The 12,211-nt window shown below is 43.3% G+C and overlaps 1 protein-coding gene and 1 long non-coding RNA gene across 4 annotated transcripts; one reads left to right on the top strand and one right to left on the bottom strand.

Moving 5' to 3' along the window:
• The first annotated feature begins 5 nt into the window (after positions 1-5).
• Positions 6-2,205, top strand: LOC124880386 (N-acylneuraminate cytidylyltransferase-like). Of its 2 annotated transcripts, none has more exons than XM_047385458.1 (2): positions 6-218; positions 1,625-2,205. In XM_047385458.1, the coding sequence occupies exons 1-2, from the start codon at positions 6-8 to the stop codon at positions 1,652-1,654; spliced, it is 243 nt and encodes an 80-aa protein (XP_047241414.1). In that variant the 3' UTR covers positions 1,655-2,205. The 2 variants fall into 2 exon arrangements, with proteins under 2 accessions (XP_047241414.1, XP_047241415.1); XM_047385459.1 differs by having other exon boundaries at positions 124-261.
• Positions 2,206-9,604: 7,399 nt separating this feature from the next.
• LOC124880387 lies at positions 9,605-11,996 on the bottom strand. 2 transcript variants are annotated; one of them, XR_007041314.1, is made up of 3 exons: positions 11,296-11,996; positions 10,728-10,853; positions 9,605-10,258 (listed from the first exon to the last, which is right to left on the bottom strand). It is a non-coding gene; the product is annotated as an uncharacterized LOC124880387 (long non-coding RNA). The 2 variants fall into 2 exon arrangements; XR_007041315.1 differs by having other exon boundaries at positions 10,732-10,853.
• Positions 11,997-12,211: the final 215 nt, after the last annotated feature.

Below are 12,211 nucleotides of genomic sequence, written 5' to 3'. Positions count from 1 at the left end.
TCTAAATGGCTGCACCAAAACGTTGTGCCTCCGACGACAATGAGTTCCTGGACGGAACCAGCAGCTCCAAGAAGTCGTGTCCGGGTGGCAGCAGAACCAGCAGCTCCAAGAAGCCTGGACACGTAGCTGCTCTGATTCTGGCCCGAGGTGGAAGCAAAAGGATCCCGTTGAAGAACATCAAGACTCGTTATGTACCGACTTCTGGACACGAAGCTGAAGTTTGTTTCCAATTCTAACTTCCGAATCAGGAAATGGCTAAAGGTCGATTCCACTTAATGTTTCACTACATTCAGCATCTTTAATCTACTCTAGTTAAAAACACCTAGACACTTCAAACCTGGACTAGATTATTTTCTATCTCATGCATTATTTCTGTATTTCTGACGTCTTTTTACCTCTTCATCTTTTTCACCATTTTCCACAACAACATAGACTAAGTGAATGTCACTCCGTACTTAAATTTGGATCAGTGGAAGTCCAGAAAAAGAGACGTGAGAGCCGAGCCTTGCAGTAAAAGCGTCTGTCTAACAGCTGCCTTGCAGACAAATATTTAAAACAAGTATTTCTGCCTACCTGATTTTTCTCTTAGTTTGCTCTTTAGTTGTGTCACACAATGAGCAGTCTTGAAGAAGAAAATTAAAACACAGTTTGAAAGATCTATTAGCAAATTGATTTATGAAATTGTAAACTCTTGAATATTGTTCCAGATCATCAGTTTTTTTTTCTAAATTTTCAATTTTTCTTGTCTTTTTCTTTGACCATGTTCTCTAGTTTACTCACTTTTTCCATTAAATTCAAATGTTTTTCTTGTTCCGTTGCTACTTTAGTGATCTAGCCAGACATCAAGTTCAGTGATTTCTTTATTTCTTCAAACATTTTCTTCAGTAAAAACATGATCATTATTTTGATATTTTCTCACTAAAACACATTTTAAAGTCAGCATGATTTAAGGCAGAGCTATGCTCCCAGACGGGTACAGATTTGCCGCCCGTCGGTCTCCCAGCAACCAGCACAACTGAGCCTCAGCACACTTTGTTATTGGACCATCCTTTTCCCAGAGAGCAGAGCGTATTGCTTCCAAGGGTCAAAATGTCATGTTGTTGGTTTTTCAGCATTAAGGTGGAATACTTTATTTCTTCCAATACTCTTGGATTATTTTATGTTCAGCAAAATGTAAACGCAACAAACTATAAACTGACAACAAAGTAACTAAATCTGACAACAAGGCAGCAAAAATACTTTAAACTAACTGTGGATAAAGAAAGATAGAGAATGGAAAATTATTTGGATTTAATGGCTTCATTTTCTATTCCTTTGCCTAAAGGTTGTATTTGTCCACTCATTCATCCATCCATCAGTCTGCCAGATCATCCGCCCCTTTTATTTTTACAGGTTCTACATTTAAACCCTGACCATTGTAGAAACATTTGCCACAGATCCACATTGAACTTTTATATTTATTTGTCTAAAATGGGCTAAAAGGAACTTTGGAAATTAGCATTTGGAAAAGTCTGTAGTTTGGTGAACTAAAGCTGCAGTAAACCAGTCTCTCTAATGGGTGTGTTTTGTTGGTGGAGCAGTAAAGTGTTTCAGTGTAAATATTTTCCTAAATGTCCTCACCCAGGAAATGATACGGCAGATGCCAGCTGTCTGAAACTGGCCGGTCTGAGCGCAGTACCTGCAGACGCTCCACCAGAAGCCGCTCAAGCTGCCAAGTACACCTGCAAGAACGCCGGAGGGGGGGGAGCCGTGAGAGACTTCGTTGAACACGTGTTGCTGCAGAAGGAGCAGGTCAAAGCCCAGATGAAGCAGGACCGGATTGACCGCAACAACTTCTGATAGCAGCCTACAGGAACGACAGTCATTAGGGCACATTTATAGGAAGCTCAGGGACAGTGATCACCATGAGCAGCTCTGCAGAATCACAGTGGCTTAGAAAACATAGTGTTCAGAGTCAGACGTGTCGTTACAGAGAACATCATCCTGCATTTGCTGCTGATTCTTAACACTAAAAGCTGAACATCATCTTGTCTTTGCTGCTTATTCTTATCACTAAAAGCTGAACATCATCTTGTCTTTGCTGCTTATTCTTAACACTAAAAGCTGAACATCATCTTGTCTTTGCTGCTTATTCTTAACACTAAAAGCTGAACATCATCTTGTCTTTGCTGCTTATTCTTATCACTAAAAGGTGAACAATTCAAATTTCCTTAAACATGACCCTTTTGTGGCAGGATATAAAAACCAATTGATGACAAACAAAGACTGATCACTACCTAATCACAGGGATAAATGGGAATACTTAAAATATAAAATACGTCAAATTTCCATCTCTTATAGTAAAGTCTTAAGTTGAGATAATAAACAAAAGGAAGCAGGCATTGTAAGAGAAACACACAATATTAGTAATAAAACTACTACTAAATAAAGACGACAAAAATTTATCCTTTTACTTCTCATTAGACAATATTTATATTAATAAAACCAAGGGAAACCTAGATCCAGTCTAAAGCAAAACGGAGGGAGAAAGAAGTTCAGCATATTTCTGCAGGCTAGAAAAAGGAAGACAGGAACGTCATACAATTAAGAAACTGATCATTGATAATCAGGAATGCACTGATCCAGTTAGGATCTCAAAGAAAGTTTTCAGATTTTATAGCCAACTGAACTCCTGATGCAGAGAAACTCTTTGAGTCTATTAGAGAACAAATCCTTACTGTCGACGAGTGTTTTAAGATTTATGTGATGCAGAAATCTCAATGGAGGAAGTAGAAAAAGCATTGAAATGTTTAGCTTTAGACAAATCTCCAGGTTCAGATGGCCTAACGAGTAACTTTAAAGACACTTCTAGATTAATCTAAAAGATCTAATGTTCAAAATGCTTAAAGAAATCTCTACAATGTTTATTCTACCAACCACAATGAAGCAAGGAGTCACATCTCTGATTCACAAACCTGGAAAGGATCCAAAAATAATTGACAATCTTCACCCCATAACTCCACCAAACAATGATTACAAAATATTTAACCCATATATATGTAAATAAATTAAAAAGTGGTATCACTGATATTATCTCAGACACACAATTGGTTTTCATTAAGGGATGTTCAATTCACAACATACGACTTGTATTTGAATAACTTGTTTACGACCTAATAGAAGATGATGGCTTCGTTCTATTTTCAGATTTCTTGAAAGCCTTCGACATGATTGAACACTAATTAATGTTTCGCACCCTAGATCTCTTTGGATTTTGTAAACGCTTTACGCAGTTAAAAGCAAAACAGGCAAAACATTGGAAAAACTTTCAGTGATGTTGGAGTTTCAAGCAGCTGTTCTTCCTGAAAGGATAAAAGTAGGATGTATGTGTTTTCCTGTTAGGCCACATATCCCTCCTCCTCTAAGATGTTATAAGTGCCAGAGATATGGACTTATCACAGCAGCATGTAAGGGAAACAAAGATGTAGGAGCCATTTATGTTCTTGGTGTCGGGTTATAGTTGGATTTATTTTACTTGGTTTGTTTTGGGTGGTGTTTTCACGCTGGTTTACACACTGGCCTATATTTTGTTCTACCACTGGTGGCGGTGTGGGGTGAAAGTTATATAGGTGCAGAGGTGAGAAGGCAGAAGGTTTGGGTGAGGGATGGTCCTACGGTTTTTACCGCTCTGTTGGCCAAGCCTAGCTTTTATTGGTGGTCTTGTGTTGTGTAAGAGCTCAGTAGATTAAGTAATCAAACATCACAAGCTGTTCAATAAATGGGAGCATTCCCCAACATATTTGGCAGTCTGGATATTGTTTGTAAGCGCGTTGGAACCTGGATCCGCCCAAACCCACAAGCGACCAAAAGAATGGAACCTGATGGTCGTTACAAGAGATGTCCAAAGTGTGGAGGGCAGCATGGATATGATGAATGTAAAAATGAAAAGGATACTTGTAACTGTGGAGGGCAACTCAGGGTGACTTATGGAGGATGTGAAGTAAGGAGAAAAGCAGTGGAAACTGAACAAGTCAAAGTCATTATTAATATAAGTTATGCAGAAGCTGCAAAGAGAGTGAAGAAGCCTAAAGATGTGCCAGGAAAAGTTCAGTCTTAGACTGGAATGCTGGACGTCTAATTGCAAGAGCTTAAAAGATTTATTAAAGATTTTAAAGAAGAATTAGATATTATATGCATTCAGGAAACTTGGCTTGAACCAAATCTTGATTTTGTTACTAAAATACATGAAAGCATTAGAAGATAGAGAGAGGGAGGATCAGGAGGAGGATGTATAATATTCAGAAAAAATTGAATTCAATTTAGAGTTTTAGCTAAAGGAAGAGAGTTAGAATATATTATTATTGAAATTTGGACAATAAATGGGAAAGTTAAAATAATACATTTTTATAATCCATGTAAAATACTTTTTTTTTAATGGAGGAACTTGGGAAGTATTTAGAGGGTAAAGTGATTTGGTGTGGGGATTTTAATGGACATAGCTCATTATGGAGTAATTATAATGATCAATATGGGGGTGTAATTGAAGAAATAATGAATGTGAACAATTTGGTAGTTTTGAATGATGGGAGTGGAACAAGAATTCATTTTAGAGATAAAACCACGTCAGCAACTGATTTAACATTAGTTTCAGATTCTCTAGCAGGTGTTTGTTTATGGAAAGTAATTAATAAAACAACTACAGGAAGTCATCATTACCCTATTCTGACCCAAGTAAAGCTACAAAAATGGGATGAAGAAATTGTGTTTTAGATCTGCAGATTGGGAAACCTTTAGGAATAATAGTGAAATAAAAATACAAAAAGTGGATATAAATGGTATTTCTAATGATTAAAATGTTTCTGTTGTAATGCTATTTTAGATGCAGCTGGTCAGGCTATAAGGATGAAAGGTGGGAAAATGGAAAGAAAATTGTTATCCTGGTGGACAACAGAATATACTTGAACTATTATCAATTTCTAACATCAAAAATATATTTTTACTAGTAAAAATGTCATTACAGATATCTGCTCTGCAGTTTTTACTAGGAACAATTTAGTTGTGGATATCATTAATCTTATATTATTCCTATCTATAACTCTGTTTTGACGTATATCAAATTAAATGACTATATGTACGTAACTGATTACTGATGCGACGTTTATACACGTCATAGTGGGTGGGACTTTTTTGACCACCTCATGCAGGAAGTCGTTTTACCCGCTTTCTAGCACTGTGGGCGTATTTTTCCATCTGGACTTGCTAAAATGGAAACAGACATAAACGGAACTTCTGGATCTCGGTGCATGCATCACTTCCTCATTTAGCGTGAGGATGGTACGATGTTTCCGGTCGGTATGCGGAAAGTGCCGGTGTTATGGCTGAGTCTACGAAGTTCACAAGGTGCCTCTTGGAGTTACCGAAGTTTACCGTTAACGATGTGCATCTCATTGTGAGAGCATCAAGTACAACGTCACAGAGTAAACTTGAAAAGGGTTTCAAGTTCTATGTTTCATCCTACCTCTGCAATTTTGAAGGTAAGTCGCTAGCTAGCTAGCCTGAAATAGCTGCCTAGTGATGTGCCTGTTGTTTTTTGTCATGAACCAAACCATCCTGGTAGTAGAAATGCCTGTTTTTTTTTAACATGTTTGTGTTTCTGATGGAAGTATCAGGCAAAAGTACGGCTAAAGAGATAACAGTGAGGGCTCACTGCTTCAGATCTATGAGGAAGACACCAGCTGAGAGTAGGACTGGTTAAAATGAGATGTTCGAGGTTCTGTTGAACATGTTCAATATGAGTTCTACTCTTTTTGTCCTTGCTCTAACTTCAATGCATGTTCTAAATGTATTCTTTCCTTTCATGTTCTTGATCATCTGATGTTATTCCATCATTGCTGTTGCCCTCTTCTCTTCAAAATCTTTCATTTTACCTCCTAGTGCTTCAGATGACATGTGATCTGCGCTTCAGTCAGTTGTGCTGGTAAACAGACTACAATGTGTAAAAAATAAATGTCATCAACTGTTCTGTTATTTCAGATCTACACTTTACAAGGCAGTGGGCCCACCACCTGCAGGGGGAACCGTGAGAGACCGGTGCAAAGAGGATTGGGTGGCGGACGAAGGTGGAGACCTCAACGGCCCGATCCCCGGATGCTTAGGCTGGCTCTAGGGACATGGAATGTCACCTCGCTGGGGGGGAAGGAGCCTGAGCTTGTGCGGGAGGTCGAGAGATATCGACTAGAAATAGTCGGGCTCGCCTCCACGCACAGCGTGGGCTCTGGAACCTCTCCTTGAGAGGGGTTGGACTCTCTTCTACTCTGGAGTGGCCCACGGGGAGAGGCGGCGGGCTGGTGTGGGTTTGCTTGTTGCCCCCCAGCTCAGCCGTCTCGTGTTGGGGTTTACCCCAGTGGATGAGAGGGTTGTATCCTTGCGCCTTCGGGTTGGGGAGAGGTCTCTGACTATCATTTCAGCCTACGGGCCGAGTGGTAGTGCAGAGTACCCTGCCTTCTTGGCGTCCCTGTCGGGGGTGCTGGATAGTGCCCCTCCCGGGGACTCCATTATTCTGCTGGGGGACTTCAACGCCCACGTGGGGAACGACAGTGACACCTGGAGAGGCGGGATCGGGAGGAATGGCCTCCCCGATCTGAATCCGAGTGGTGTTTTGTTATTGGACTTCTGTGCTAGTCACGGATTGTCCATAACGAACACCATGTTCAAACATAAGGGTGTCCATCAGTGCACTTGGCACCAGGACACCCTAGGCAGGAGGTCGATGATCGACTTTGTTGTCGTACCATCAGACCTTCGGCCGCATGTTTTGGATGCTCGGGTGAAGAGAGGGGCTGAGCTGTCCACTGATCATCACCTGGTGGTGAGTTGGATCCGCTGGAGGAGAAAGCCGGACAGACTCGGCAGGCCCAAGCGCATAGTGAGGGTCTGCTGGGAACGCCTGGCGGAGCCCTCGGCCAGGGATGTATTCAACTCCCACCTCCGGGAGAGCTTCGACCAGATCCCGGGGGATGTTGGAGACATAGAGTCCGAGTGGACCATGTTCTCTGCATCTATTGTCGATGCTGCTGCCCATAGCTGCGGCCGTAAGGTCTGCGGTGCCTGTCGTGGCGGCAATCCCAGAACCCGGTGGTGGACACCGGCAGTAAGGGATGCAGTTAAGCTGAAGAAGGAGTCCTATCGGCTGTGGTTGGCTTGTGGGACTCCTGAGGCGGCTGACGGGTACCGTGAGGCCAAGCGTGCTGCGGCCCGGGCTGTGGCAGAGGCAAAAACTCGGGCCTGGGAAGAGTTCGGTGAGGCCATGGAGAAGGACTACCGGTTGTCCTCGAAGCGATTCTGGCAAACCGTCCGGCGCCTCAGGAGGGGGAAGCAGTGCTTTGCCAACACTGTTTATAGTGGGGGCGGGAGACTGCTGACCTCGACTGAGGACATTATCGGGCGGTGGAAGGAGTACTTCGAGGATCTCCTCAATCCTGCCATCACGCATTCCGTGGTGGAAATAGAGGCTGGGGACTCGGGGTTGGACTCTTTCATCACCCAGGCTGAAGTCACCGAGGTGGTTAAAAAGCTCCGCGGTGTCCCTCGTGATGCCCTGTGGGGGGTGCTCCAGGAGTATGGAATCGGGGGCCCTTTATTAGGGGCCATCCGGTCCCTGTACGAGCGGAGCAGGAGTTTGGTCCGCATTGCCGGCACTAAGTCGGACCTGTTCCCAGTGCATGTTGGACTCCGGCAGGGCTGCCCTTTGTCGCCGGTCCTGTTCATAACTTTTATGGACAGGATTTCTAGACGCAGCCAAGGGCCGGAGGGGGTCTGGTTTGGGGACCAGTGGATTTCGTCTCTTCTTTTTGCGGATGACGTGGTCCTGCTGGCCACCTCTAGCCAAGACCTACAGCATGCGCTGTGGCGGTTCGCAGCCGAGTGTGAAGCGGCTGGGATGAGGATCAGCTCCTCCAAGTCCGAGGCCATGGTACTCGACCGGAAAATGGTGGCTTGTCCTCTTCAGGTTGGAGGGGAGTTCCTGCCTCAAGTGGAGGAGTTTAAGTATCTCGGGGTCTTGTTCACGAGTGAGGGAAGAATGGAGCGGGAGATCGACAGACGGATCGGTGCAGCTGCCACAGTAATGGGGGCGCTGTGCCGGTCCGTTGTGGTGAAGAGAGAGCTGAGCCGAAAAGCAAAGCTCTCAATTTACTGGTCGGTCTACGTTCCTACCCTCACCTATGGCCATGAACTTTGGGTCATGACCGAAAGAACGAGATCACGGATACAAGCGGCTGAAATGAGCTTCCTCCGTAGGGTGGCCGGGCACTCCCTTAGAGATAGGGTGAGGAGCTCGGCCATCCGGGAGGAGCTCGGAGTAGAGCCGCTGCTCCTCCACATTGAGAGGAGCCAGTTGAGGTGGCTCGGGCATCTATACCGGATGCCTCCTGGACGCCTTCCTCGGGAGGTGTTCCAGGCATGTCCCACCGGGAGGAGGCCCAGGGGATGGCCCAGGACACGCTGGAGGGACTATGTCTCTCGGCTGGCCTGGGAACGCCTTGGGCTCCCCCTGGAGGAGCTGGAGTAGGTGTCTGGAGAGAGGGACGTCTGGGCGTCTCTGCTGAGTCTGTTGCCCCCGCGACCCGGTCCTGGATAAGCGGAAGACGACGAACGAACTTTACAAGGCCTACAGCGGTGAGCTCCCACACCCGGCCATCCTCAATCCTGGACCAGCCTATGCTGGAATGAAATCTGAATCTCTTCCCCTCATCTGCACTATGAACATCTCCGCTGACAATCCACTTGTGGACTCCATCTTTGGGAAGGTGCAAGCTGGTAGTGTACTGTCCTATCAACAACCACCACCTCCATCTGATTGTGTTGTCATACATGAGGATGCACCCCCATTCCCGAGTGTGCCACTAGAAGGTTACCATTTAAACCCATCCGAATATTCATTTGTGCCAACACATCAAGAACAGCTACACCTGACCTCACTTTCTGTGACCTGGTCACAGTCACACCTTATTGAGGAGGCAACAAGATGCCAAAGTGAGACACTTGAGTGGCTTTCACGTAGGAGAGAGAGTGACTGCCTCACATTTCAGAGAGGTGAGCCATGTTAGAGGTCCAGAAACTGCAGAAAGCCTGGCAGAAAGGATAATCCGAGGGACACGACAAACGGCACACATGAAGAGGGGACTTGAAATGGAAATTGGGGCCTTAAAGAAATATGCAGTTTTGAAAAACCTGAACCTGACCAAGTGTGGGCTAGTGATCCATCCAGATGCATCTTGGCTGGGTGCGTCGCCTGATGGGCTCGTATATGACCCACTGGAGCGTCCATCATTTGGGCTCGTAGAAATGAAATGCCCAAATGCACAAAGCTATGTAGACTGCAAATTCCTCAAAGTGACACAAGGGCTACACAGATTGAAGGAGAGCCATGGTTATTATTGGCAAGTCCAGGGCCAGTCCAAAATCTGCGCCCATAATGACATCTTTGTGCAGCGGATATACAGAGATAACACGGTATTAGAGGAGTTGAAAAAGAGGTGTGACATGTTTTTCTCTAACACTTACCTGCCAAAATACCTCTCCATGCCCAAGTAATTGAAAATTATAATAAAGATATGAACTCATGAACAATTAAAAAACATTTATCATTTTATTCTGACAATAATATTACTACTGTATTCATTTCATTTTTACATATTCAGTAAAAGTACAAAAAATACAGTGTTGTATTATGTAATCTCAATTTTAACATTAAAGTAAAAGCATTTCATACAAGTTATGAAATTCCAATGTATCTTAACACAAACTATATTTACAGTACAGTGCATGACCTAAAAGGATCTTTTTGATGTTAGAGATGCAAGTCTCTACACAGATAAGAACTATACACATTATTTTATTATTTTAAGACACAGGTCACTGCACCATGAGGGGCTATCCCAATCAACCCTTTGAATGTGCAGTGTGATTTATAGGTGGAAAACGCCTCACTCTGGAGGAGAAGGGAGTTTGGGGTTTGACATCGCAGTTCTGTGCAATCTAAAATGACTTGAGTGTCAGCATAGTCCTGAAACACATCTGGGAGGTGAGCTTTTACAGTGTCTTCATCTAGCCAAATATTCACAGCTCCCAATACAGTATAAAGGAAGTTGGCCCAGGTGTTAACGATGCGACTCACAGTTGACCGATGTATTCTAAATCTATGGGTCAAATCCTTTTGCATCAGTCCCAATGACAAGTAGTTCATGAACAGGAAGAACTCGTCAATTGGTTGAAGAACCTGGAAAAAAACAAAAGTTACCCTTTGGCAGGAAATGCATTATGACCAGTCAAATAAAATGTTCAAAAAGTTTCACCAACAAATTATTATTTAGCTCATGTTGAGTGTGAAATCCTAGGAAAACAAATTCCACTAACATTTTCTTGTTATTTAGGTCATTGTTAGCTAAATAATGCAAATGTGTTAGCGACATTTATTTTACACTTGGCAACCCATATATGATTATCAAAAATCTTTTTGATGTGAGACAAGGCAAGTTTATTTATATAGTAACAAGACAATGTGCTTTACATGAACAAAACATAATAATGCAATGCAGTGTCATAGTAAGAAAACAATAGGTATTAAAGGTCGTAAAATGATTAATAAAAATGAATAATAAAGTGATCAAATGATTAAAAAAAATAAAATGATTCATAAACCAAGGGGAAAAAACATTGCTTTGTAAGGACAACAGGAAAACATTTACCTACTGGCAGAGTGAAGGACTTGATCAGTCTTTGTGAAGCTCTGTGCCCTTGTAACCCATATAATGTTGAGGGTGGCAGGCTCTATTTGCTTCCAAAAACCCATCAGGTGGGCATGACTTGCAAATCTGTGAAACATATAAGTTATATTGATCAGGCTAATTCATTCACATCTTATTTCAGACCCCCAGAGAAGGCCCATCCAGTACTTATACTATCTCCTCACATTGTCCTGTGCTTCTCATCTAATATATTGCACATCTGGATTACTATCACTGAGCTGTAGACAGATGATGAGCTGCCTCCAATTTTTATAACTTGCCTGGTTGAAATTAGTCAGTAATCACCAGTCATAACTCAGATCATCTCTGACATAATTCCCAGCAATACTCACTGATTTGTAAATATGTAGTCATTTGATCTTAATTGTCATCTCTATTATCCAACTCTAGGACATTTAAGAACTATAGTCAGTATAGTCCACCGAGATAATGTTATTTTTACTGCTCTTCATGTAATAGCTCTGCTGATCTATGGTTCTAACTCACATACTGTGGATATTTTAATTACCTGGTAAAGAATCGTATGTCCTCATCAGACGCAGAAAACCTCTCCAAACAGAACTTGCTGCTGACGGTCAAGTCCTCTATCTGTTTTCAGAGCTTTGAGATCTCCTCGTCTTCGTTGAGGGAGAGATGAAGGTCAGCAGGCTCAGTACTGGTGCAGTAGTCATGTTCATGACAGGACCCTGGGTCATCTTCATCAGGGTCAGTCTGCATCTCTGTTACTTCGGTGGACGCTCTGTTCTTTCCCATAATCCAAGTCGTGGTGTTGGAATATTATAGTTATTCCAATGAAAAAGCCCAGGAACAGCTCCAGGTTGCAGTCGTCGACGTCCAGCAGGAGTGGGAGACTCGATCACATCAGCAGTAACAAAATGTCGTGAGCACACTCGGGAAGTATTGGTGACGATAAAATGATCTCTCCTGATCTTAACAGCCCATTGCTTCTGCAATACGGAGTCCTTTGGAAAGGTGTGGAAGCTCAGGTAAGAATTGGTCTTCGTCGATGCAGTGCAGAATGGCAACACAGCAGTGGTGGTTGGACCTGCTGTCCGTACGTTGTTGAAACGACAATTTTGCCCGTTTGCGTGTCATGTTTAGGACAGGTAAATGGACAGTTGATGAGTAGAAGAGACTCACATATAAATAACAAAAAGATTTACAAGAGTGGAGAGGTGACTAGCTAGCACAGCGGGCGCTTTCAGCGACTACCGGATGTTAATAACCATCCTGATTTTCTAGCGGAAATTACGTCACGTTCCTACGTGCACATAGCCCAGTGTATGTGTGTGAGTCATAACAGTGAGCAGACGGAAGTGACGGGGGACACATTAGACTGACGGACTTTGACTGCTACATGCTAAGCTAACAGACCCTAGCTCACTGAATAAACTCTACTGAGAATAAGCTTTGGTGTCTGAGAG

Source organism: Girardinichthys multiradiatus, chromosome 14, assembly GCF_021462225.1.
Source record: "Girardinichthys multiradiatus isolate DD_20200921_A chromosome 14, DD_fGirMul_XY1, whole genome shotgun sequence".
Classification (NCBI taxonomy): Eukaryota; Metazoa; Chordata; class Actinopteri; order Cyprinodontiformes; family Goodeidae; genus Girardinichthys; species Girardinichthys multiradiatus.
Note: the sequence above shows the minus strand (reverse complement) of the source record. Positions and strands in the feature narration are given on the sequence as shown.

Bases quoted from the DNA above. Each gene is read 5' to 3' on its own strand.
- LOC124880386 (XM_047385458.1), top strand. From the start codon at position 6: ATGGCTGCACCAAAACGTTGTGCCTCCGACGACAATGAGTTCCTGGAC. The intron at 219-1,624 runs GTTTGTTTCCAA...GTCCTCACCCAG, and splicing joins CTTCTGGACACGAAGCTGAA to GAAATGATACGGCAGATGCC.